General features: G+C 56.4%; 2 protein-coding genes across 4 annotated transcripts; both read left to right on the plus strand.

Moving 5' to 3' along the window:
• Positions 1–1,296: 1,296 nt before the first annotated feature.
• Positions 1,297–16,101, plus strand: IQCN (IQ motif containing N). 3 transcript variants are annotated; one of them, XM_077859390.1, is made up of 4 exons: positions 1,297–1,421; positions 2,996–3,128; positions 4,300–8,016; positions 15,088–16,101. In XM_077859390.1, the coding sequence occupies exons 2-4, from the start codon at positions 3,045–3,047 to the stop codon at positions 16,012–16,014; spliced, it is 4,728 nt and encodes a 1,575-aa protein (XP_077715516.1). In that variant the 5' UTR covers positions 1,297–1,421; positions 2,996–3,044; the 3' UTR covers positions 16,015–16,101. The 3 variants fall into 3 exon arrangements, with proteins under 3 accessions (XP_077715516.1, XP_077715515.1, XP_077715514.1); XM_077859389.1 differs by lacking the exons at positions 1,297–1,421; positions 2,996–3,128; positions 4,300–8,016 and adding an exon at positions 8,026–11,805 and having other exon boundaries at positions 11,845–16,101; XM_077859388.1 differs by lacking the exons at positions 1,297–1,421; positions 2,996–3,128; positions 4,300–8,016 and adding an exon at positions 8,026–10,020 and having other exon boundaries at positions 10,060–16,101.
• A 793-nt stretch (positions 16,102–16,894) lies between these two features.
• On the plus strand, positions 16,895–23,014 carry CIST1 (colon, intestine and stomach enriched 1). The gene is given in 4 exon segments (XM_077857462.1): positions 16,895–17,025; positions 19,686–19,838; positions 19,840–20,005; positions 22,467–23,014. Coding segments are annotated over 4 exon segments (576 nt in total). The 5' UTR covers positions 16,895–16,938; the 3' UTR covers positions 22,637–23,014.
• The last annotated feature ends 2,858 nt before the right edge of the window (positions 23,015–25,872 follow it).

A 25,872-nucleotide genomic window follows, 5' to 3' on the forward strand; every position in this document is an offset into this window, starting at 1 on the left:
CAGGACCCTGCTGAGCTGAGGCCAAGGTGTGTGTCAGCCCCAGCCTGGCCAGCAGTGATTCAGCTCAGGCATCAGCCCAGCCCCAGGAGGTGGATGGGGACGGTGGCCTCACTTTCGCCTTTAGGACTGTGGCTCAGAGTCAATACCCACTTTTGCCAGGCCCATACGGGGATCCCAAGGGACCTTGGGCCCAGCTCTGCTCTAAGGATGGCCCATCCTCAGAGCCAGACACAGATACCCACCTGGCCTTTTAGGATGTGAACCAGAGTATAAGAGCTGTGCCTCCTTTGCTCTAGACCCTCTCGAGGCTCCCCGGAGCCTTCCTGATAAAACCCAAACTCTCATACTCCTGAGTTCCTCCCAATTCAGTATTCCACCTCCTGGCCCTCTTCTCCTGCCTCCAACCACCTCAGCCCCCGTGTTCCCTAATCATGCCCATCCTGTTCCCACCTTGGGCCATGTGGTGCCCTTCCCCCAGCTCTCCTAAGATTACTCCTTCGCCTCCTGCGCCTCCTGCGGGACTCAGCCCATCCACCCCCTCTTTGATTCCTTCCTAGCAGTTTCACACCCCCAAATTATTTGAGCTGTGTCGCTAGGCAAAGTTAGGTGTTCCTCAGAGGCACCTGGAAGGCTCACTTGGTGGAGCATGTGACTGGATCTCGGGGTTGTTGGGTGTAGAGATTACTTAAAATATATTTTTTAAAGATTTTATTTATTCATGAGAGAGAGAGAGGGAGGAGACAGAGGCAGAGGCAGAGGCAGAGGGGGAGAGGCAGGCTCTCTGTGGAGCAGGGAGCCTGATGGGGAACTTGATCCAGGACCCGGGGATAATGACCTGAGCTGAAAGCAGACGCTGAATCGACTGAGCCACCCAGGCGCCCTTAAAAATAAAATCTTAAAAACAAAAACAAAAAGTTAGGTGTTCAACAAATGCCCAAGGTATGTGAGACTGAGTTTGCCTTGAGACATGTAGGGGAAGAATTTGAGGCCCCCTCTGCTCAGAGCCCTAGTTTTCTATTCAGGACAGGCAGGCAGTATGTAGCAACCACCAAGTCCCTTAGTCTGATCTAGGTCTTGCCCCCAACACTGGGTCTGCCTTCTATTTTTTTTTTTTTAAGATTTTATTTATTTATCCATGAGAGACACAGAGAGAGGCAGACACATAGGCAGAGGGAGAAGCAGGCTCCCTGCAGGGAGACTGATGGGGGACTAAATCCCAGGACCCCAGGATCATGACCTGAGCCGAAGGCAGACGCTCAACCACTGAGCCACCCAGGCATCCCTGGGTCGGCCTTCTAGAACTCTCTTCCCCCAGGAGCTGGTGGGGATTGGCTGGAACTTGGCCGTGAGTCACAAAGCCATTGTGGCACCAGGGCCCCAAGGCTGGCCATTCGGGCTGGTGGGTTCAGCTTCAGGGGCAGGTGAGTGGGGCTGGTGGAGGGTTTGGTGGGGGGTACACGGAGGCTGGGTTGTTCTCCCCTGCCCCCCAGCATCCTCAGAGTCCCCTTGGGCCCTCCAGGCCACTTTAAAAAGTGGGTCAGCTTCTCAGCCCCTCAAAACAGGGGCACTTGGGACCCCCGTAAAAACTGATGGTGGGTTTGTCTGCCTGAGGTCCTAGCCTGGAGAGCCTACCATGTTTCCCTGGGAGGCTGGGAAAGTGGTTTTAGCTTGTATAAGGAAACTGAGACTCAGAGGGGTTTACTCAAAATCGCCAAGCCAGCCATTCGGCTTACATGTCTGGGGGCCCCTAATCCTTTTTCCTGTCCCCTGTAATCACATTCCTCTCACTTTGTTGTCTATTTGTTCACTCATTCTGGTTGAGTTCACTGAAAGGACTAAACCATGTGGCTGGTGAAACCGCAGACTCTAGGATAGGTCAGTTCAGATCCTAAAGCTGTTCTCCCTAAATTCTTCAGAACTTAGCTTGAGTGGTTCTCATCCATCTGTCCATCCATCCATCCATCCATCCATCCATCCATCCTCTTTCAACCATCCATCTATCCATCTATCCATCCATGTATCTATCCATAAACATATTGAGCACCTCTTGTGTACACTGTTCTAGGCATTGGGGATTCAACAGCAAATAAAAGAGACAGACATCCCTACCCATGGGCAGCTCATAGTTCAATGGGGGAGGCAAATCAGAAATAACATAAAGAAGTATGAAATATAGTATGTTGGCTTCCCTGGGCCTCAGGCTCCTCCTCTGTGAAGTGGAGACGATGACTGTGCCCGCCTCCTGGAGAACCAGTCTCAGGCCCATTACACTGATGCTTGTTCTGAATGGGCCCAGCCCATTTGCGGCTGGGATGAAGACTGGGAAGGGGCAGGACACTCAGGCCATCAAATAAGTGAAGCTAGAATGTTCACCATGAAAGGAGGCAGCACAGGGGTCTTTTAAAACAAATCTATTTTGATCATCTTTGTCTTGAAGTTTTTAATCTCTTATCATGTCAATTACTAATATGGTTGAATTTAAGTCTTCTGTTAATGGGCATTTTTAGATGGTTTCTGGTTTGGGGTGAGTATGAACACTTGTACCTCTTAAATGTAAATGTTAGGGTGGAATTGACAAGTTACCTTCAAGACTGACAGTTTCCCCAGTTGGTCATGATGTGTCCACCCTTTCAATTTTAGCCATTTTTGTGGATCTGGACACCATTTCTAATGGCCGGATAGCATACAACTGTATGAATGTCCTGTTTAATTTAAGCCACCTCCTAAGTTATTTTTAGTTTTTACTCTTCATAAATAATACAGTGATGAACATCCTTGAACACTCTCCTTTATGCACTTGTAACTGACTCCCTAGCAATCACCTTGTTGGTTATTTCTAGTTGATCCGCTTTTACGTATAAAAGAACACTAGTGTAAAATTCCTTTTGCATTCATTTTTGTGGACTTAAAAGTTTTTGGCTTTTTTTTGAAATGTTAGGGTTTTTTATTTTTGTTTTTCTTTTAATATGTCTCCTCACATTGGGCTTGAAAACAGAGCCAGCCCAGGGCAGTGTTGCTGTACGTTGCATGGGATGAAAGGCTGAATGAAGGCTGCTTCCTCTTACAAGCTGGCTTCTGAGATTGCACCTTCTCCTCCTGTTCCTCCTCCAACTCTATGGCCTTCCAAGGTATGAAGATGGCTGGGAAAGGGGAATCGGCTGTTTCAGCCAAAAGTTGGGGGTGGGTTTCTGCCCAACAAACATGTTATGCTCCAGGTGACATATCAAGGATGCTTGGCAGTATCCACCCCAATTCCCTCTGAGCCAAGGTGCTTTTGGAAGCCATAGTGATCCCCTCATTCTTCTACCCACCCATCTGCCAGTGATCTACCCATTACCTGTTAATCATTCACCATCCATGCACTGATCCATCCAGCCATTCATCAGTTCACCTCTTATTCATTGATCTCTTCACCAATTCCTTCAGCTCTCTCCATCCACACTCTCATTTATCTACTCAGGTCTCGTCCATCCTCTACTCACTGGTCTGTCCATCCATCCATTCCACCCTTCTTTCCCCTCCTGCTTATTCATCCATCCACTCATTCATCCATTTACCCACTCATCCATCCATCCATCCATCCATCCATCCATCCATCCATCCACCTACCCATCTGTCCATCCATCCATGTGTCCATTTCCTTATTTATTGATCTATTCATCAATTCATTCGTCTACTTCATTTACCTATTTATTCTTCCACACAACCCTTTATCCATCTTTCTAACCCATCCACCATTCATTTATCCAGATATATCCATTCAGTATCTATCTACCCAACTTCCAATCCCCTCCATCATTCATTTATGAATATAGCCACCCACCCAACACTCACCTGTCCATAGTCTGGAACCCAGGCCCTTTGACTGAGATGAGGACACAGAAATGACTCAGACCTGGTTCCTACCCTCTATGAATTCACAGTAAACAGGGAGAGGCAAATAACACACACACACACACACACACACAGAGGAAATTTCCCAAATAGTGCGATCAGAGCTATATTCACAGTATGTTCCAGATATAAAGGAAGTTCAAAAAGCAAGAAGGTGATTGGGCTTTCAGCTGAGAATGTGCATTGTTGCCAGCACTGAAGTAGCCACAGGATGATGAGGGAGATGTAGATATCAAAGGCCACCTGGGCAGGTAGCTGGGAGAGAGGGGGGCCTGCAGAGGAGAGGAGAAAGATTGCAAGGTGTCAGAAACAAGAAGATGTAGGTACTGGAGCGCTTGCTGCAGCCAGGAGACCTCTCATCTCTATGGTCCCACTCTCTGACCACCTCTCTGCCCCCCTCCACAGGCAGAGCTGACCCAAGGAACCAAGACAATGCAGGAAGCAACACAGCTACAGTTGTCACCTGATGGGCAGAGCTTCTACCAGCCCCAGTCTGTCTCTAATATCCAAGACAGAGCAAGGACACTGAGTCCACAGCCTCAGCACGAGCCACTTGTGTCCAGGGAGACCCTTCTGCAACAGCATGACAAGGACAAGATGGTGTCTCGTCACATCCCACACCTACGGGCTATGGTTGAGAGCCAGGCCTTCAAGAACGTCCTGGTGGATGAGATGGACATGATGCTCTCCCGTGCAGCCACCCTCATCCAAGCCAACTGGAGAGGCTACCAGCTCCGGCAAAAGCTGATCTCCCAGATGATGGCAGCAAAAGCCATCCAGGAGGCCTGGCGACGCTTCAACACTAGGCGTCTCCTCCGGTCCGGGAAGTTGGTGGAAAAAAAAGTGAGCATGGAGGAGGGGGACATCCCTTACCATGCCCCCCAGCAAGTGCGGTTCCAGCATCCTGGAGAGGGCAAGCCCCCTCTGACCCAGCCTGTCATGGTGAGCAAAGAGACCCAGTTCCCTTCCTCTGACAGCCTGGCTGCCTACACCCACCAGCTGGCCTTGCTCCAGAGCCAGAGTACTCTACAGCCTGGCATGCAGGCTCCTTGTGCCACTAGGGGCCCCAGCGTCACCTTCCTGCCACACCAGACCGTTGCCATCAGACTTCCATGTCCAGTGAGTCTAGACACAAAGTGCCACCCATGCCTGCTGACCAGACCTGTCAGAAATGCCTGCCTTGTCCATGTAGAAGGGGACACGGTGAAGGCCAAGCAAGTAACTGCCAGAGTCAACAAGGCAGGAGCCCCAGGGCCTCCACCATGTGGAAGGTATGCTCAGGCCATTCATGGATCACTCAAGACCCAGACCCAGGCCCACATGGAAGCAGAGGTCCTCAAAGCCCCACCCCAAACAGGCCCAGCACCTGTGATGAACAAGACCCCACCTCAGATGTATCCGGTGGCTGCAGTGACCAAGACCCCACCCCAGCCATGTCCAGTGCCCACGGTAACAATAGCCAAGACCCCACCCCAGATATACCCAGTGTCCCGGATAACCAAGACCCCAACCCAGATGTACCCAGCAGCTGCAATGACCAAGACCCCACCCCAGACATACCCCGCAGCCGCGATGACCAAGACCCCACTCCAGTCATGCCTGGCAGCCATGATGAACAAGACTCCACCCCAGCCGTGCTCAGTGCCCCTGGTAACAATAACCAAGGCCCCACCCCAGACATACCCGGTAGCCCCAGTGGCCAAGATCCCACCCCAGACATGCCCGGTGGCTGCAGTGGCCAAGACCTCACCTCAGGCATCCCAGCCAGTCACAATGATCAAGAGCCCACTTCAGTCATGCCTGGCGGCCATGGTGAACAAGACCCCACCCCAGCCATGCCCTGCAGCTCCGATGTCCAAGACCCCAATCCAGATGCGACCAACAGCCTCAACGACTAACACTGCACCCCAGACACGACCGGCAGCCATGATGGCCAAGATCTCACCACAGATATGCCTGTTGGCCTCTATGATCAAGCCCACAACACAGGCAAGGCCTGTGGCCGCGACGACCAAGACTCCTCCCCAGACGTGCCCAGTGCCTGCTGTGGCCAGGACTCCAACTCAGATGCGCCCGGCAGCCCCGATGACCAAGACCCCACTGCAGACGTGTCCAGCAGCTGGTGTGGCCAAGACTCCATCTCAGACACTCCCAGGGGCCACAGTGACCAAGACCCCTCCTCAGACGCGTCTGGCAGCCATGGTCACCAAAACCCCAGCCCAATTTCGCTCAATGGCTGCCATCCTCAGGACCCTCTGCCTGCCACCTGCAGCAGCTGGAAATCTGAAGTCTTCGCCTCCAGCAGTGGCAGCAGCTGGAATTCCCAACACCTCATCCCACACATATCTGAATGGACCAAAGGCCAAGGCTGTGGTGAGCACAAAGCAGACAGCAGGCATGGTCAAGATCTCTTCTCACTCATACCTGGCTAATGGAAAGGTCAAATACTTGTCCTCACATCTGGGAGCTGGGGCCCCCAAGGCTCCAGCGAGGCCACCTTTGGAAGCTGAAAAACTCAAGGCCGTCTCCCAGAAGCAGGTGAAAACAGAAACAATGTCTAATACCACCATAGCCATTGGAATGCCCCAGGATTCACCCTGGGCAAAAGTGGCTGAGGACAGGAGCAAGTCCTCATTACAGACACACCTGAGGACGGATGTCGTGAAGGTTCAGTCGCAGGTGTATATGCCCATAGAAACAGCCGTGGTCCTGCCCCAGGCACAGTTGGCCACATGTCCAGTCAAAGCCCTGCCCCAGACACATCTGGATACATGTCTGGCCAAAGCTCTGCCCCAGGAACGGCTGGCCACCTGTTCAACCGCAGCCTCGTCCCAGGGACAGCTGCTTGCCGAACTGACTGCGGCCTTGCCTCGGGCACATCTGGGCACCTGTCTGGCCAAGACCCTGTCCCAGGCACATCCATCGGCCAAGCTGGCCAAGGCCCTGTCCCAGGGACATCCACCTGTTGAGCTGACCACATCTCAGGCTCAGGCACACCTGGGCTCCTGTCTGTCCAAGGCCCTGTCCCAGGCACATTCGCCCGCCAAGCTGACCAAGGCTCCGTCCTTCGCACATCTAGGCACGTGTCTGACCAAGGCACAGTCTCAGGCTCATCTGGCTACAGGAGTGATGAAGGTCCAATCTCAGGCACATCTGCTCACCGGGCTGACCAAGGTGCAATCCCAGGCCCAGCTGGTCACAGAAACAGCCAAGTGCCTCTACGCAGCCCACCAACCTGCTGAGCTCAGCAACAAGACCCAGTCGCAGCCGTTCCTGGCTGGGTTCAAGGCCTCCACCCAGCCCTGCCAGAACGTTGGTGCTCTTGGCCCTCTGCCCCGACCCACACCAGAGGACAGACTGACCCAGATCCAGCCCCATGACTGTGCGCAAGGCAAAGCCACCCAGGGCCCACGCCAGGGGGTCTCTGAGGCCCAGAGCATGCTAGTGCCTCTGCTGGCGTCTGCCGGACACCCCGCATGTAACGTGGAATCCTGGGGCGATAGCGGGGCTACCCGGACCCAGTCATCGATGGCCAGCCCTGCCACACCCTGCCAGGAAGACCTGGCGACCTCCCAGCTGGCCTCCCTGTGTGCGGAGCTGGCTGCCGAGCTGGGCTCCCAGGAGGACCTCCGTGCCCTCTTGGCAAAAGCCCTTTCCCAGGGGCAAGTGAGGGCAGCCCTGAACCAGGCTCTGTCCAAGAAAGTTCTGGGCGCCACGATGGCCAAGGCCCTGCCCCAGGGCATGCTGGGTGCAGCGCTGATGAAAGTGCTGTCCTGGGGCGAGCTGGGCCTCGCCCTGTCGCGCACCCTGTCCCCCGGCGAGCTGCGGGCAGAACTCACTAAAGCCAAGCAGGGTAAACTGGCGGACGTGCTCAGCAAGGCCCTGACAGAGGAGGAGTGGGCTGCTCTGAGCCAAGCCCTATGTCAGGGGGAGCTGGGCGCTGTCGTGAGCCAGTCTCTGTCTCAGGCAGCGCTGAGGACTGGAGTCTTCCCCAAGGCCGCCTCGAAAACCGCAGGAAGCAGGATGACTATGGTCCCCGCCCCGGTGGAGGTGGACTACAGGGGGAGCCCATCGGCCGCATGGGGGCCCAACCTAGGCCCCGTGAGACCACAGCCCAGCAAGGTCAGGGTTCCCCAGGACGGGGCCTGGGAGGGCTTCGTCACAGGCTGGCCTGCCGGGTTCTTGGAAGAGATGGGGGATGGGGCCATGCTCGGGAGGTCACCCTGCTCATCAGTGGTCTTTATGGGTGCCTCCCTGGCTAGTAGAGTGATCACCACGATTCATCAGTATCCCCTGATTGCTGCCCTGGACCCCACTCTGTCATGGGAGGTGGAGCCCAGCAGGGCCTCCCCAAACCTTTATTTGAGCTCTGAGATCAGTGGAGAAAATGCGTGCCTGGCCCCAGGCACCAGTGAATTGGCATCAGATCTCAACCCCATGGAGAGTGACACGGGCCCTAATTTGCCCAAACCACCCCACCTGCAGCTGCCCCCCAGTCTGTGGCAGCTGCTCATTGCCAATGGCGTGGGCCCAAGCACCAGCCAGCCATCGGTGGCTGGTGGCACAGTTCCAAGCGCCCATAAGCCACACGTGGTCAGCAGGGTGGCCTCACGTCGGTGGGCGTCGACCGGGGAAGGCCAGGGGGCCTCAGGTACACTTCCCTGCGCCGCTGGTGGTGGGAGGGCTGCCCATTCCCAGCAGTGTACCGTTACCTACGGGAGATCTGTTTGCTGGGGTCAGCCCTCCGGGATCAACAGGGTGCCCCCCGGTGTGTATCGATCCTCAGCTGCCAAGGTGTCACAACAGCCCTCTGTGGCCCGTGAGGAGACCACGCAGAAAACCCCGTCCCCAAATCACAAACGGGCCTCCGCGGCTACCAGGGAGAGAACCAACAAGTCGACCCCAGGTCCACTGAGGGCTGCCAGTATGAGCAAAATGTCCCTGACTCAACCACAGATCCCCAAGGCCTGTGACATCACCCTGGGTCTCTTGCCTGGCTCCATGGTTCCTGGTCATCGCTGGGCCTTCAAGACTCAGGCTGATCCCAGTGTGTTCCCAGCCCCCCCAGGCAATAAGTTGGCACATACTCTTACCCGTTTGGCAGTCCCTAGGCAGGAGAGGAATCGAACCCAGGGCACCGTTGCCAGTACGTACTGCCCACAGGAGCGAGTGACTGGCCATATACTCACTGAATTGGTGGCCAGTTTGCCCCAGGGTCCAGACAATGACCTGCCTGGAAGCCTCTCTCAAGGCTCCACAGACTATGGCCTGAATGTGAGTAATTCCCAGAGCTCCCTGCCTAGCTGCAGCTCGCTCAGCCTCTCCAGCATGTCTGTGGCCAGTCTGACTGCTGTCGACCTGGTGGAGGAGGAGTCCTGGGAGGCCAACTTGGATGGGGAAATTAATCTAGATACCCTCCTCTCTGGAGAGGCTGTGGGGAGGCCCCAGAAGCCTAGAGATAGGGAAGAAACTAAGAAAGTGGGCCGGGGCCACACGACCCCACGCCTCTACCACCAGCCCTCTGCAGGCTCAAAGCTGATCCCCATTCTGCACCAGAGCTCAGTGTCCGGTCGCGTGACCCTGAGTGTCCACTGGGGCTCAGATGATCAGGATGATGGGGATGTGTCCTCAGGTCAAAGCTCCATGGGTCTGAAGGAAAGCTTATCTCAGAAATCCTACAGGACAGGACTGACCAGAAGTCTGTCTTTGGATAATGTCCCTACCACACATGAGCAGACATCCATGGCCACTAGGTTGACCTCAAGCCTATCCCAGCCATCGGTAGTCAGTAAGGTGGCTCCAAACCCAGGCCAGCCACTTACGGTCAGTAGGGTTGCCCCCAGCCCATCTGAATTACCTGTGTCTGGTAAGGTCACCCCTAGTCTAACTGAGCCATCTATCGCTAGTAAGGTGACCCTCAGCCTAGGCCAAACATCTATCACTGGTGGGGTAGCCACAAACCTAGCCCGGCCATCTGTGACCAATGCGGTGGCCCCCAACCTAGCACAAGCATCTATGACCGGTGGGGTGGTCCCCAGCCTAGCACAGCCATCGGTGACCAGTGGGATCGCCCCTAGCTTAACCCGGCCATCTATAACTGGTGGGGTGGTCCCTAGCTTAGCTCAGGCATCTGTGACTGGAAGGGTGGCCCCCAGCCTATCTCAGGCATCTGTGACTGGAAGGGTGGCCCCCAGTTTATCTCAGGCATCTGTGACTGGAAGGGTGGCCCCCAGCCTATCTCAGGCATCTGTGACTGGCAGGGTGACCCCCAACCTCACCTGGCCATCTGTGACCCGTGGGGTGGCTCCCAGCCTCACCCAGGCATCTGCAACCAGCGGGGTATCCCCCAGCCTAGCCCGGCCATCTGTGACTGGTGGGTTGGCCCCCAACCTCGTCCAGGCATCTGTGACCGGTGGGGTGGCCCCCAGCCTAGCTCAGGGATCTATGACTGGTGGGGTGACCCCCAGGCTCGCCCAGCCATCTATGACCAGTGGGGTGGCCCCCAGCCTTGCCCGGCCATCTGTGACCAGTGGGGTGGCTCCCAGCCTTGCCCAGGCATCTATGACTGGTGGGGTGACCCCCAGCCTCACCCAGCTATCTGTGACCAGTGGGGTGGCCCCCAGCCTTGCCCAAGGATCTATGACCGGTGGGGTGACCCCCAGCCTTGCCCAGCCATCTGTGACCAGTGGGGTGGCTCCCAGCCTTGCCCAGGCATTTATGACTGGTGGGGTGGCCCCCAGCCTTGCCCAGGTATCTATGACTGGTGGGGTGACCCCCAGCCTCGCCCAGGCATCTATGACTGGTGGGGTGGCCCCCAGCCTCACCCAGCTATCTGTGACCAGTGGGGTGACCCCCAGCCTTGCCCAGGCATCTATGACTGGTGGGGTGACCCCCAGCCTCACCCGGCCATCTGTGACCAGTGGGGTGGCCCCCAGTCTTGCCCAGGCATCTGTGACCAGTGGGGTTGTCCCCAGCCTAGTCCAGGCATCTGTGACCAGTGGGGTGGCCCCCAGCCTAGCTCAGGCATCTATGGCCAGTGGGGTGACTCCTAGCCTCGCCCGGCCATCTGTGACCAGTGGGGTGGCCCCCAGCCTTGCCCAGGCATCTATGACTGGTGGGGTGGCCCCCAGCCTCGCCCAGGCATCTATGACTGGTGGGGTGGCCCCCAGCCTCACCCAGCTATCTGTGACCAGTGGGGTGACCCCCAGCCTTGCCCAGGCATCTATGACTGGTGGGGTGACCCCCAGCCTCGCTCGGCCATCTGTGACCAGTGGGGTGGCCCCCAGTCTTGCCCAGGCATCTGTGACCAGTGGGGTTGTCCCCAGCCTAGTCCAGGCATCTGTGACCAGTGGGGTGGCCCCCAGCCTAGCTCAGGCATCTATGGCCAGTGGGGTGACTCCTAGCCTCGCCCGGCCATCTGTGACCAGTGGGGTGGCCCCCAGCCTTGCCCAGGCATCTATGACTGGTGGGGTGGCCCCCAGCCTCGCCCAGGCATCTATGACTGGTGGGGTGGCCCCCAGCCTCGCTCGGCCATCTGTGACCAGTGGGGTGGCCCCCAGTCTTGCCCAGGCATCTGTGACCAGTGGGGTTGTCCCCAGCCTAGTCCAGGCATCTGTGACCAGTGGGGTGGCCCCCAGCCTAGCTCAGGCATCTATGGCCAGTGGGGTGACTCCTAGCCTCGCCCGGCCATCTGTGACCAGTGGGGTAACCCCCAGCCTGGTTAAGCCATCTATGACTGATGGGGTGGACCCCACCGTAGCCCAGCCACCAGTGACTGGTGCAGTGGCCCCCAGCCCAGCTCAGGCATCCATGGCCTGTGTGGTGGCCTCCAGCCTAAGCCAGCCAGCAGTGACCGGTGGAGTGGCTCCCAGCCTAGCACACCCATCTATGATTGGTGGGATAGCCCCCAGCCTAGGCCAGCCATCAGTGGCCTGTGTGGTGGCCCCCAGCCTAGGCCAGCCATCAGTGGCCTGTGTGGTGGCCCCCAGCCTAGGCCCGCCATCAGTGGCCTGTGTGGTGGTCTCCACCCTAGCCCAGCCATTTGTGGCCAATAGAGGGCCCCTCAGCCTATTCCAGCCATCTGTAATTGGTGGTGCTGGTTGCACTGTTGGCCAGTCAGATTGGATGCCTAAGGTGGGTTCAAATGTACCATCAAGGGTGGATGCAGTGGCCTCTAGCCTGCATCATCCATCATTTGTGACTGAAATCCCTGCGGGTACATCATGTCCCCCTACAACTAGCAGCATGGGTCAAGATCTGAACCAGTCATCTGTGGCCACCGAGACGGCTCTATGTCAAGAGCCTGTAATGGTTGATGGGGTGGCCTCAAACCCCCAGGCCCCTGAGTTCAATGAGGTGCCCCTGGCATTTCATCAGCCACTCAGTGTCAGTGGGGGGCACCCAAACATAACCGAACATTCTGCTGTCACTCTCTCTGCCCCAAATATCTACCAGACATCCGGTGCTAGTGGAGAGGACTCTTGTCTAGACCGAGGAACCAGTATATCTCCGGGGGCTCTGTTCAGGGGCATGGCTGCAAGCATCTCCCCCGGCGCTATGGCTGCTAGCATGTTCCCAAATATGTCTCGGGGGACCCTGGCTGCTGGTATGTTCCTCAGTATGTCTCCAGGACCTATGTCTCCGGGCATGACAGGGAGTGTGTGCCAGGGGAGTGTGACGACTGGTATGGGCCCAAACCAATTTCAAGTAGTCAGCGGCATGGCTCCCATTGCATTCCCAGCCTCCGTGGCAGGGGCCCCTTTGATTCACGAACAAGCCACAGAGGTGGGTCCTGGTTTCTCTCGGGCTTCAGTGCCCAACAGACTGGGTATGAGGCCATTCAGGTTTTCTCAAGCCAACGCAGACCCCACCATGTCTCAGGTCAATGTTGATCTACCAGTATCTTTGAACCACCAGCATCCTCCTGTGTCCACAGTTGTGGCATCTGGTTACCAACAAGCTGATGCTTTCAGCCAGGAGCCCCTGATGGGCACAGCTAGCGGCCTGGTGCCAGGTTCTGTAGCCACCAGGATGCCCGCAGCCCTGGCCCCGGCTACTGCGGCCAGTGGTGTGGCCCCCAGCCTTCCCCCAGGGTCTGTGATCAGGGGCGTGGGCCAGAGCCTGCCTCCAGGGCCGGTGATCAGTGGTGTGCCTCCCCGCCTTCCGCCCAGTTACGTGATCAGTGGTGTGGCTCCAACCTTTCCCGCAGGGTCTGTGATCTGTAGTATCAGCCACAGCCTTCCCCCGGGATCTGTGATTAGCGGCATGGGCCAGGGTCTTCCTCCAGAACCCATGGCCAGTGCTGTGGCCCCGAGCTTTCCTCCAGGTTCTGCGGCTAGTAGGGAGCCCCCTAGTCTGACGGCAGCATCTGGGGGTGGTGGGAAGAGACAAAACCTCTCCATGAGACCCTCAGTTAGTTTCACTGCTCCAAGCCTAATCCCAGGTTCAGTGTCAAACAAGACGGACACAAATGTCTCTCCTGGGTCTGTGGCTTCTAGTGTGTTTCCAACATCTGTGGCTGGAGAACTGAATCAGGGACTGGTTCTGGGGTCCACAGCTAACGCAGCCGGTGTGCCCTCCACAGTCAGAAATGTGGCCCAGAGCCTTCCCCAGGGGTCCATGCTGGTTGGGATCACTCCCCGTCCTTACCATGGAGCCCTGGCTGGAGAAGGGTCTATAGCCCCCTTCCAGGCATCCCATACCACTAGCCTGGCTCAGCTTCATCCCCAGGGCTTGGAAGCTAGTGACACAACCAGGAGAGGACACCAAGTGCCCACAGTTCTACAAAGAGCCTCACAGTTGAACCACACCCTTGAGACGATGCCATTTGAGGCCACAGATGACCAGGCCGTGATGAAGCCAGAGGGCCTGGACAAGGGTCTGTCCCAGGTGTCCATATCCAGTGGGGACTCCATGGTCCTTGATGCAACCCCATGGATGTTCCATAGTCCCCTGTCAGGTGACATTAACGACAGCCACGAATTCCTTCCCGACAGTCAAAGACCACTGTTGGAGGAGGTAGTTCCCAACCAGACCGAATCTCTGACCAGTGGCATGGCTCCTGTCCCTCCCCAGCCCCTGAATGTTGCCAACCACTCCATGGCTGGTAGTGCCACCCCAACTCTGCAGCAGAGGTCAGCAACCAGTTGGCGGCCCCCCAGCTCCCACTTTGTGACTGGTAGCAGGGTCCCCAGTGTGCTCATGGAGTCTGTCAGGGCTCCTGGTGCCCCCTTGGCTCAACAGGCATCGATGGCTCACATCATACCCCAGAGCCCCTTGGTGGCTCACATCATACCCCAGAGCCCCTCGGTGGCTCACATCATACCCCAGAGTCCCCCGGTGGCTCACATCATACCTCAGAGCCCCTCGGTGGCTCACATCATACCCCAGAGCCCCTCAGTGGTTCATATCATACCCCAGAGCCCCCCAGCGGCTCACATCATACCCCAGAGCCCCTCGGTGGCTCACATCATACCCCAGAGCCCCACAGTGACTCACATCATGTCCCAGGACCCCCCAGTGACTCAGGTGCCCCAGAGCCCTGCCTATAATATGGGGGCTTCTACTATAGTTTCAGGGTCACCCAAGCTGGCCCATAGCAGTCCTACGGCATTCAGCTTGCACCCAGGATCTATAACTGGGATGGGGACCCCAAGCACTTCCCAGAGGTCAGGAACCACCCACAAGGCCTCCCATGTGTCACTTTATCCATCCAGCACTAGTGGAATGGCATCTGATGGGTTCCAGGTAGCAGCTGTCCCCAGGGCACACCAGAAGCCAGTGTCTGGGGACCTGGTTCAGAACAACCACAAGTTTCTTGGCTCTAGAAAATCCTATAGGTCCATGCATGGTTATTCCGTCTCAGACATGCTAGACAGCAACATAGCCAAGGTTGTGCCCTTGCATGAAGTGCAGGAGCACACCTACAGGTCCTCACAGGAAAGTCCCAAACACTCCAAGAGTGCGCCACCGGTCGTAACACCAATCATCCGCACCACTGAGGTGGCACACAACACGGCCACCTCTAGGCTGCACCCAGGGCTTCGGAGGGTGTCTCTGGGCTATGAGTCCTCACCTGACGGCTCCCGGAGGCCCCTTTTAGCCCAGGAGTCGATGGAGGGGTCTCTGGATTTCCGTAGCGCCGGGGCTCCTGTAGACAGTGACAGGGCATCCCTGACTCCCACTGTACTCCAGGGCCCCGTGGATGCTGGCATAGCTGGTGGCCAAGCATGGAACTCTGCCGTCCCCAGTGTAGCGGTCGGGCCCATGAGCAGCGCAGTGGCCCCTGGTGGCGTGTGGGATCTGGCCAGGGCTTCTGTGCCATGGGACACCGTGGGCAGAGAGGCAGCGGCGGATCCCAGACAGTCGGGGGAGCTGGTGGCATCGATGCAGGCTGTGGAGAAGATAATCATCCATGCTGTGGTCACTATCCAGGCATGCGCACGTGGCTACCTGGTGCGCCGTACCGTCAAGGTGTGGCACCAGTGGGCCGTCATCATCCAGGCTGCCTGGCGCGGCTACCGTGTGCGGCGGGACTTGGCCCGGCTCTCTCGAGCCGCCACCACCATCCAGGCTGTGTGGCGAGGCTTCCTCACTCGCCGGCCCGAGACTCAGCAAACCATGCTCCCGGCCATGTGGTGCAAAATGGGCAGCAGGACCAGGTCAGGATCCGACCACCGCTGTTTCCAGTCGTGCCAGCCACACATCTGCGCCCTCTGCCAGTCGCTGAGTCCCAGGCTGGGGAGCCCGCCCAGCGTGGTGATGCTCGTGGGTTCCAGCCCCCGCACGTGCCACATGTGTGGCCACACGCTGCCCACTCGGGTGGTGCACGGCATGGGCCGGGGCTCCATAGTCCAGGCTGGCTTGCCGTGGGGCTGCGCCACCCAGATGAATTCCCGGAGCCCCCGGCTGTCCCGTCGCCGGATTAAGGCGGCCACGGCCATCCAGTCGGCCTGGAGAGGCTTCAGCGTACGCCGCCGTCTGAAGCAGCAGCAGATGGCAGCCAAGATGCTTCAAGCCACCTGGCGCGGCCATCGCACCCGGGCCTCCCTCACTACGGATGCGCTCTTGGGGCCGGCAGCGTGGGACAGCTCGCAGCACATGCAGTGGCCAGGTGTCTAGAACATCGGCTGACTAGTGGGGCGGGGGACACCAGGGGAGGGACAGTGTGGCTCTCTGGGTCTAATGAATAAAGCCCTCCACAGCCTGGGTCTTGGTCCACCTGTGTTCATGAAGGTGTCTTGGGCATGGTTGGCGGGGTGGGGGGGCAGGGGAATTGGGAGGGTCTGGAGCATCCTGGATGGGAGAGGCCCTAAATTTTGCCTCCAGCCATGCAGTTAGTACATGAGGTCTGTGGCTGGGATCGGAACCCTCAGCCTCTTCCAGAGCTCAGAGCCAACTATGTGGCCCCACATATATTACTGTGTCTATTGGGGCCTAATGGGGTGGAGTCCAGTCAGTTCCAGATGAAAGCTGTCCCCAGTACATTCCAGAAGCCAGTGTTGGGAAAGCTGGCCTAAAATGGCTGCCATGAGATTGTTGGCCCTAGAAAAATCCTACAGGTGCATGCGTGGGTGCCTCGTTCAAGAAATGCTAGGCGGATCCAGCCACTTCCTGATTCGGGACACACATATAATGGGGCACAGAGAGAGGGAGGGGGCGACTCCAGAGGGGGCAGCCTGGGAGGAGGAGGGGCAGAGGAGGGTGGTGGCATGGATTTGGGGCAGCTGCAGAGGGAGCCACAGAGTGAAGGGGCAGGGGAGCAGGTGGGGCAGGAGGGTCTTGAGGGGATAGGGAGAGTTTGAGGGCTTCAGGGTGGACCGTGGTCCCGGAGTGGTTTCTAGGAGAGGTAGGGGGTCCAGGTGGAGAGCCGGCGGGGAGTGGCATCCCATGCAACAGTAGCAGCGCCCAGAGGCCCCACGTCCCCAGGCCCCACATGTGCACAGCCCCACGTGCCGAGAGCAGCGTGCGTGTGCACCTGCAGGTGTAAAGAGCACCTGGCCACACACCTGTGAAGAGCCCGCCTTTTGTCCTTCCCACACAGGAATGGCAGGCTCCCAGCTGCCCCCGCCACTTCTGCTGCTGGCTCTGGTGCTGCTGCTGGGGAATTTCTCTTCACAGACACCTCCAGAGGTAAGAACAGGGAAGGAGGCGGCCTGGCTTCCAGGAAGCTGGAGCAGACATGGGGCCCAGCTGCACACCTGGCTTCTGGAGCCCTCCTTCAGGCCACACTGGGCAGCCTGCCCCGCCCCCCCCACCTCCCCCCAAAACTTGAAGGGCTGGATTTCAAAAGTCCGTTTCTTTTAGCCAGCTCCCCCAGAGAAAGGAGTGAGGAACCCAGGGCATTGGTGGGGGGGGTGGACACAAGAGCTCACTTCCCAGCCGCAAAGCATTTATGGCTCCCAGGAGACTTTCTTGGCACCTGACTTAATTTCCATCTGCTGCTCCCTAGGATGGTTCCCAGAGTGCAGGATGGTTTAGCTCGGATCCTCCTCCCCCCGCCCTCCATCTCCCACTAGGCCATTGCTCTCTCTGACCCCATGTCCCAGCCCCAAATCTGGAATATCCAGTGGACACCACCACACATGGCACTCTTCCTGCAGGCAAGGGCTTCGCTCAGAAGGCACATTTACCCTCGTTGCGGAGCCCAGGAAACCGAGGCGGAGGCAAGCCGAGTCTCCCAGCTGTGCCAGGCCCAGGTTAGAACCAGATGACTTGGCTCTTGCCAGCCTCCGAGTCTAGGACTCTCTGGGCAAAGCAAACTCCTGGCACAGTGCCTGGGAAGACCCCTCCTTCACCTTCCGGTCAGGTCTCCCGTAGCTCATGCGCACCTGCCGGCTCTGTGCTGGGTGCTCAGCAGAGCTTGTGTCGTCCTCCGCCTCTTCTTTCAAGGCCCACTGCTATTCTCCCATTCACGTGAAAAGTTTGGCTCTCTAGGGTCCTGGCTTGGCTGGGGGTTCACTGCGGCCCTGAGTAATCTTCTGATTTCAGCAGAAATTCCTCAGTGATGGGAAGCAGTCTGGGGAGGCTGGCCTCTTGGTCCTTGACTCCTTGGAGGTCATTAAGGGGCCCTCTTACCATCTTCCCAGTCACCTGGGGCCAGACTCGTACCATTCTGAGCCTCTGTTCCCCATGTGTAAACTGGGAATGCCATGAGGCCAGTGCATGGTGCCTCTTCTAGATTTCTCTGTCATTCCCCACAGAGCTTGGGAGATTGGACAGAGAACTGGTGGTGGCGGTGGTGGTGGTGGTGAGGTGTCTGTGTGTAGACCCAGCTCCCTCCTGGGGCCAGCACTGGATGTTACTTCTGCATTTTTGATGCCTGGGGTGAGGCAAAAGAGGAAGCATACAGACTCACCCAGGGCAGAGTGGATGGGGTGGGGCAGGGAGCCGTTGATGGATGAACTGGCAAGCTGCTAAAATGCCTAGGAGCCCAGAACTGGGAAGTAAAACATTTACCCACCCTCAGTCTAGCTCCTGGGCTCAGTGCCTGGGATGGGGTAGGAGCCAGGGAGTGGCTGGAACAAAGCAGGGTAGATTTCCAGAGACCCAATCCTCTGATTCTTCCCAGAGCCCAGACTTCTAAGCCAGGCCCTCATTAAGGACTCTGAGTTTAGCCTTGGGGACCTTCCAGGTATCTGGTGAAGAAGATTAGGGCTGATTCCTACCCCCACCCCACCCCCGAGAGGTCGGAGGTGGATCCGTGCAGATGAGCACCACTGAATACCTACTAGGTGCCAAACCTATGTGAGCACTCAGAGGCTCTGCCTCATGATGATATCCATTCGACAGACAAAGAAACTGAGTCCCAGAAAGTTTAAGAGAGTTCCCCAGGGGGACCTTGCTGGATCAGTTGGTGGAGTGTGCAACTCCTAATCTCAGAGTCATGCGTTCAAGCCCCACATTGGGAGGGTGGGGTTTACTTAAAGAAAGAGTTCCCCAGCAGGCTGCCTGGGTTCAGAGGGCCTCTAGAGCCCTGAAACAAGAATAGGGGCTGGGAGGGCCTGACCTGGCCTGGAACCCTGGCTGTGGGACTTCAGACAAGGGTGCCTTGTTTTCCACTGAGCACTTGCATGGTGCACTAAATCCCCCAGGTCTTGCTGAGAGGCAGGTGTTTGCTATCTGGGATAATAGGGAAGTTGACATCCAGAGAAGGGCTGGGGCCAGGGCTGGGGCCGGAGCTGGGGCTGCACACCCTCGTTCCCGACCATCTCCTCCTCATACCCTCCATGGTGGTTTCCTTCCCTGGGTTATTTTTGCTGGTGCTCTTGGAGAGCGGGGTGGAGAAGCCAACTTCCATGGTACAGCTCCTCCAGTTCAGTGGAAACATCCAACCACTTCAGCACCCCTGAGTTCAGAGACAGGCTCGACCATCCATCCCAGAACCCCAAGTTTGGAGACAGGCTTGTTAAAACAGAAAATTCAATGGAGTAAAATGTGAAGATCTAAATGACTGTATTGATGATTCATGAATTGGGTAGCATCCCATCTTAGCAGATACAAAGGAGTTCTGAGGAGCTGTACAGAATAGAAGCCTCTTATAGCCTCTTATAGGAAGAGAAGGGAAGTTTCTAGCAAAGGCAAGTTTACCTTCCTTTGGGGGAAAGCAGAGGAGAGGCATCTGTTGGGCAGATTATCTCCCAAGGGCTGACCAGATCAATCCAGATCGATGGGGCAAAGGTCATACTTTGGTGGGAGGTGTGGAAACCCCAATTCGATCAGGTATTAAGTCTTGGTTTGCTGATGTGGAGCTTAGCACAAGTGACTCCATTTTGGACCTGTTTCTTTTTTAGCAGACTCAATGGAGCGGCGCCCCTAGTTCAGGGGAAGACTCCATGATCTCCCATAGGTCTTCAAGTTCAGAGGCAAACCCCACCATCCAGCCCAGCTCCAGCTCCACAAGTCCAGGGTTGGCGCCCACCTTCCCACAACCAGAAACAGTCACCCCCTCCCAGTTCTGGCTCCCCCAGTTCAGAGCTCACCACTACCTCCCACTCCGCAAATTCCACCACCTTGACCCTGCATTGGAGCTCCTCTTCTCCCAGCCCCAGAACAGAGCCCCCCTCCATGCCCTCCAACACCACTGATGGGACCTCTGTGGCCACTGGCCCTGGTGAGTGCTGAGAGGTTTGGGGGTTGGGGGAGTGGTTGGGGGTACCAGGCTGCAGTTCTGTGATCGGCCACCAGGGAGAGACACAGACCTGCGAATATGTGGAAGAAGGGCTTCTCCCCACCCTCTGCCCGGTGTCACCTAAAGCCCTCAGGCCTTCATTCTATGCACATTTATTGAGCACCTAGTGTGTATCAGATCCTGGAAACACAGCTTTGTTGGGAGACAGATTATGAGTAAATTATAGACTTGTTTCTAGGGGATCCCTGAGTGGCTCAGCAGTTTAGTGCCTGCCTTTGGCCCAGGGCCTAAGTCCCAGGTAGGGCTCCCTGCATGGAGCTTGCTTCTCCCTCTGCCTGTGTCTCTGCCTCTCTCTGTCTCTGTCTCTGTCTCTCTCTCTCTCTATATATATATAATATATAATATATCATATATAATATATATAATATATATATCATGAATAAATAAATGAAATCTTTAAATTATAGACTTGTTTCTAATTTTTTTAAATTTATTTATGATAGTCACACAGAGAGAGAGAGAGGCAGAGACATAGGCAGAGGGAGAAGCAGGCTCCATGCACCGGGAGCCCGAAGTGGGATTCGATCCCGGGTCTCCAGGATCGCGCCCTGGGCCAAAGGCAGGCGCTAGACCGCTGAGCCACCCAGGGATCCCTATACACTTGTTTCTTTTCTTTCTTTCTTTTTTTTAAATTAATTAATTAATTAATTAATTAATTAATTAATGATAGTCACAAAGAGAGAGAGAGAGAGAGGCAGAGACACAGGCAGAGGGAGAAGCAGGCTCCATGCACCGGGAGCCCGACGTGGGATTCGATCCCAGGTCTCCAGGATCGCGCCCTGGGCCAAAGGCAGGCGCCAAACCGCTGCGCCACCCAGGGATCCCTACACTTGTTTCTAAAAGAACAAAATAAACAGGATAAGGAATCAGAATGCAAATACAAGCTGATTGAATGGTCTTTCCCCCCATTTTTTAAAAAAAAATTATTTATTTATTCATAGAGACAGAGAGAGAGAGGCAGAGACACAGGCAGAGGGAGAAGCAGGCATCATACAGAGAGCCTGACGTGGGACTCGATCCAGGGTCACCAGAATCACGCCCTAGGCTGTGGGCGGCGCTAAACCGCTGCGCCACAGGGGCTGCCCTTTTCCCCCCATTTTTAAAAAAATTTTTTAAAAAAGATTTTATTTATTTATTCATGAGACACACACACACACACACACACACACACAGGGAGAGGAAGAAGCAGGCTCCATGCAGGGACACTGATGCGGGACTCGATTCCGGGTCTCCAGGATCAGACCCTGGGCCGAAGGCGGCGCTAAACCGCTGAGCCACCCGGCTCCCTAAAAAGATTTTTTTTTTAAAGATTTTATTCATTTATTCATGAGAAACAGAGACATTGGCAGAGGAAGAAGCAGGCTCCCCATAGGGAGCCCGATGCAGCAGTACTTGATCCCAAGACCCCGAGATCACCCCCCGCGCCAAAGGCAGACGACACTCAACCTCTGAGCCACCCAGGTGTCCCTGAAAACTTCTATTTATTAAGTAGCCTCTACCCACACATAGGGCTCGGACTCACAACCCCGAGATCAAGAGTTGCATGCTAGGATTGAAAGTTTTTTTTTAAATATATATATATTTTTAAAATTTTATTTATGATAGTCACACAGAGAAAGAGAGAGAGGCAGAGACACAGGCAGAGGGAGAAGCTGGCTCCAAGCAGGGAGCCCGATGTGAGATTCGATTCCGGGTCTCCAGGATCACACCCTGGGCCGAAGGCAGGGCTAAATCGCTGAGCCACCCGGGCTGCCCCATATGTTGTCTCCTAATTGTCCAAAGGGTGATGACATGCTTGAAGTCGCAGAGCATGAACCATCTTCAGAAAAGCATTGACTTTTGCATGTGTCCTCAGCTTGTTTGCTGCATTTGGGTACAGAATTCTAGACTAGATTTTTCTCACTTTGCAAGAACACCTGAGAGTGGCCAACGAGGGCAGCAAAAACACAGAGAATGGAACGAATGCCTTATTGGCAAATAATACTCAAAATGAAAAGGACAAAAATGTGCTTTAAAAAAGTGACAGCTGCAACAGGAGAGGGAAATGAGCACGGCTTCCTGGGAAGGAGGCTCTGAAAAATTCTGGGCCCTGGTGGGTGTTTTGGCCTTGGGAAGACAGGGACTGGGGCTGATTCGCCTTCTCCCTCAGCTCCAGGTGACACTGGGGCCCCTGAATTGCACAGGAACCCAGGCGTGGTGGTGGCTGTGTGTCTGCTGGTGTCTGTTTTGCTCCTTGGGGCTGTGCTAATGGCTGTCAGGTGCCACCACCGGGGTGTGTCTAAGTCCTAGAAGTGGCATGAGATAGCGTGGTGAGGTGGGGCTGGGCTACAGGGATGGCCCTCCCAAGGCCCTGAATGTCCTCGTGTGTGCGTTCCTCCTCCAGGGAGCTGCGAGCCAAAGCTCATCTTTTGCCCATCACCCACCAGAGTGATCTCCATGGGGCTGAGAAGGAGGGGCGCTTGGATGGAGCAGGCGCACCTGGGAGGGGCTAGCCTTGCCAGAATAAAGCCCTTACTGTTCCTCTGTGGCCTCCTGAGTCATGGACTCCTGTGACAAACATTTCTGGGTGCCTACTATGTGCTGGGGTCAGAGTGGGGACCATTTCTCTACCCTCATGGGGCCCATAGTCTCAAAGGTGGGGACAGACGATAGCCAGGGGCTCAAATGACATCATTTCAGATGGCACAGAGGGTCATGGAGTCACAGATTGGGGCTGTGGCCGCATCCCAAGGGCCTATGTGTGCAGGTTTTTTGAGAGGGTGGAGAGGGCTTGATATTTCAACCAAGACCTGAGAGGTGGGAAGGACCCTCCTTGGAGAAAGTTGAGAGAACGGGCATCCCAGGAAGCAGGCACAGCAAGCACAAAGGCCCTGTGGTAGGAAGAACTTGAAATATTTGGGAAACGACAAAGAAGTGAGTGGAGTCAGAGTAGGGTGAGGGAGAGGTGAGTGGGGCACTGCACTGGCTAGGGGTTTTAGCCCAAACATCACCAGCCAGTAAGTTCCACAATCTGGTAGGTCTTCCTTCAAGTCTTTGGGAGGGCAGATCGGCAGGGGGAGAAGGCTTTCCTGGGGCAGGAACAACCTGTGCAAAGGCTTGGAGGCAGGAAGGCACCAGAAGCAGGCTGAGAATGGGGAGTCCAAATGGCTCCCCCACCTGATTGTCTCAGTTCTGTTTCCTTGGGTCTGAGCCCGGGGCCCCCACTTTCTCCCCTCCCATTGCATAGGAGGGAAAATAGCACAAGGAGGGGCAGGCCTGGGCTTAGGGACCTTTGGTGGGTTAGTGGGTTCCTCCTGCTTCCCACCGACCCCGTCCCCAGGATCTTCCAGGCTTCTCTACCAGAGTGGGGACGAGGAGGCTCCAGGTTGTGCCTTGGCTGGGACTCTGGCGGGAGCTGTCCCCTCAAGGCTGGGCTTATCCTTCTATGAAATGGGTGGTGACAGAAGTGGGGGGTCAAGGTCACACAGCACATGGGGATGAAGCCTGCCATGGGGAGGAGGGTCATGCTTTAATGATTTTTGGGGGCAGAGGGACCGGCGGGGCCTTCCGGGCAGGCAGCCATTCTGGTGAAACATTAACTTGTTGTAGCTCAGGAGGTGGCTACACCACACAAGGCCCTTCCCTTGGGCCACAGCATCCACTGCCCCCGCCCCCCCAGCCCCTCTTGGGGGCTCTGGTTCCACTATGGTTCCAGTCCCTGCTGTTTGTGAAGAGTGCATTGGCCAGAGAGGGTCATCTATCTGCCTGGGGTGGCACAGCGTGGTGACCAACTTTCCTGGAGCCTCCAGGGACCTCTGAGGGCCACCCCTAAACTCCTGAGGCCACACCTCATGGGCTGTTCTATGAAGCACCGTGTCCCAGCCCCGGAACTGGCAAAATCTTTCCATTCTTACCTTAAATCTGCACTTACCTCTGTCTCTGTCTCTCTGTTCCCTTATCTCTCTCTTTTTGTCTTTGAGTCTCTCCATTTCTTTCTTTCTTTTTTCTCTCTTTGGCTCTTCATTTTTCCATCTCTCTCCCTCTCTTACAAGCACAGGAACAATTAGACTTAACACCCGCCCACCCTGAGCCTACCTCCCCCTTCATACACACATACACTTGGTCACACTCCTGGCCACTCTCACACCCATGTTGGGGACACTCTCACACACTCCCCCGTCAGTCACTCGGCCTGCCACCTCCTGGCTCCATCCCAAGGGTGGTATGTGGGTGTGTCCTGTCTGAGCCTGGCACTCAGATAGTTAAGGGGCTCCACGGATGGGGGAAAGGGGGGGACCCTGGGCCGCCCATTTGGGCAGGTCCAGTCCTCCCCACCTCGGCTCCTCAGCGAGGTCACGAGGTCATGGGACTCAGATAGGACTCAGCGGTGGCAGTGAGTGCCAGGCTTGCCTGAGCCTAGTGGAGCTTGTGTGAGTTTGGGGTGGGCAGGGCGGTTCTCAGAGAGTGGACTGGGGTCCCAGAACCCATCAGAACTGGGCTAGGAGCCAGGGGCCACGGGATTTCTTCCTGAAGGTCCTGATGCTCCAAGGCTGCTGACCCTGACGCAGCGCGGCAGGAGGCTTGGGGAGTGTGTGAAGGCACCAGGGCGCCCCTGCAAGGTTCTGGGTGGGCGTCCCACACTGGTGTCTGCGGTATAGCCCAGGCTACCCTGACTGAGCAGCTGCAGCTCTAGGAAGGGCGCAGGGTGTGGGATGAGCTCCCCGTCGAGGGGGAGTCTTATTGGGGTATTGCTGGGCTCTTAGGGCCTCAGGGGTCTCACATCTATCTCCCGGGGCTCAGAGATGCCTGCAGCATGAGGCGCAGTGGAACAGCGCTCTCCTTCCTGCTGAGTGAGGTGAGTGGGGGTGTGTGGGGGGGTGGGCTGGGCTGTCCAGGCCATCGGGAGGGGCTCACAGTACCACCCTTAATGGAAACACCCAGAGCTGCCTGGGGACCTACTTACAGATAGGGAAACTGAGGCACAGAGCAGTTACCAGGAGTCTGGGGCTCATGCCTGCTGTCTAGCTCCGGGGCTGCAGCCACTGCTTTCGGGATCAGGGGAGCAGAGCGGGGAGCAGCAGGGTCCCTTTGGGTCTGAGTGTAAGGTTTTGACTGCCCAAGGAGAGGGGGCTTGGGTGCCTTCTCCAGGGAGGGCATGACGTCACACCTTTGGGGCAGGGCCAGTGACCTCATTCCAGGAAACTGAGGTAGTAAGCAGAGAGAAGCCAGCAGGAGCTGACTTTGAATCCCAGGCTGACTGACTGACCCTGTTTGTATAAAGGAAAAGGGCTAACGTCCTGCGGTTTGAGGAAGGGCAGGATGAGCTGGTCCCCTGCAGCCGGCAGGGTCCCGCATGTGCGTGGACTCATTTATCCACACCCCAGCTCTGAGAGTGCCGGATCCTTACCCAAGGCCTGTGGGTGGAGAATAAGGATGAGGGTAGTCCCAGTTTACACGTGAGGAAACTGAAGCACAGAGAGGCTAGTCCTCCCTCAAAGTGAGTGGCCAACTGAGGTTTGAACCTGGGCCTCCAGGACCCTTGTCTGTGCTCTGAACCCCACTGCTGAGTCCCCCATACCACTTCAGCCACCCAAGATCCTCCTTCTTAACATGATGTGCTGGGGCCCGGGTCAGTGGCCCCAGTGAACCCCGGCAGCCATCTCCCTCTCTGAGCCTCACCTCTGTAGAATGAGGATCCCCTAGAGCTCCCCCTAAGCACTCAATTTACAGCATCAGTCATTCTACTTGTACATGGAACGCCTATTGCATTTGGGGCCTGACTTTGGAAATGGGGGACATAGAGGCTCACG

The sequence above is a fragment of the Canis aureus genome, chromosome 19 (assembly GCF_053574225.1).
Source record: "Canis aureus isolate CA01 chromosome 19, VMU_Caureus_v.1.0, whole genome shotgun sequence".
NCBI lineage: Eukaryota > Metazoa > Chordata > Mammalia > Carnivora > Canidae > Canis > Canis aureus.

Coding starts and splice junctions, on each gene's coding strand:
- IQCN (XM_077859389.1), top strand. CDS start 8,086: ATGGGGGATGGGGCCATGCTCGGGAGGTCACCCTGCTCATCAGTGGTC. Junction 11,806..11,844: donor TTGGTGGGATAGCCCCCAGC/CTAGGCCAGCCA, acceptor GTGGCCCCCAGC/CTAGGCCAGCCATCAGTGGC.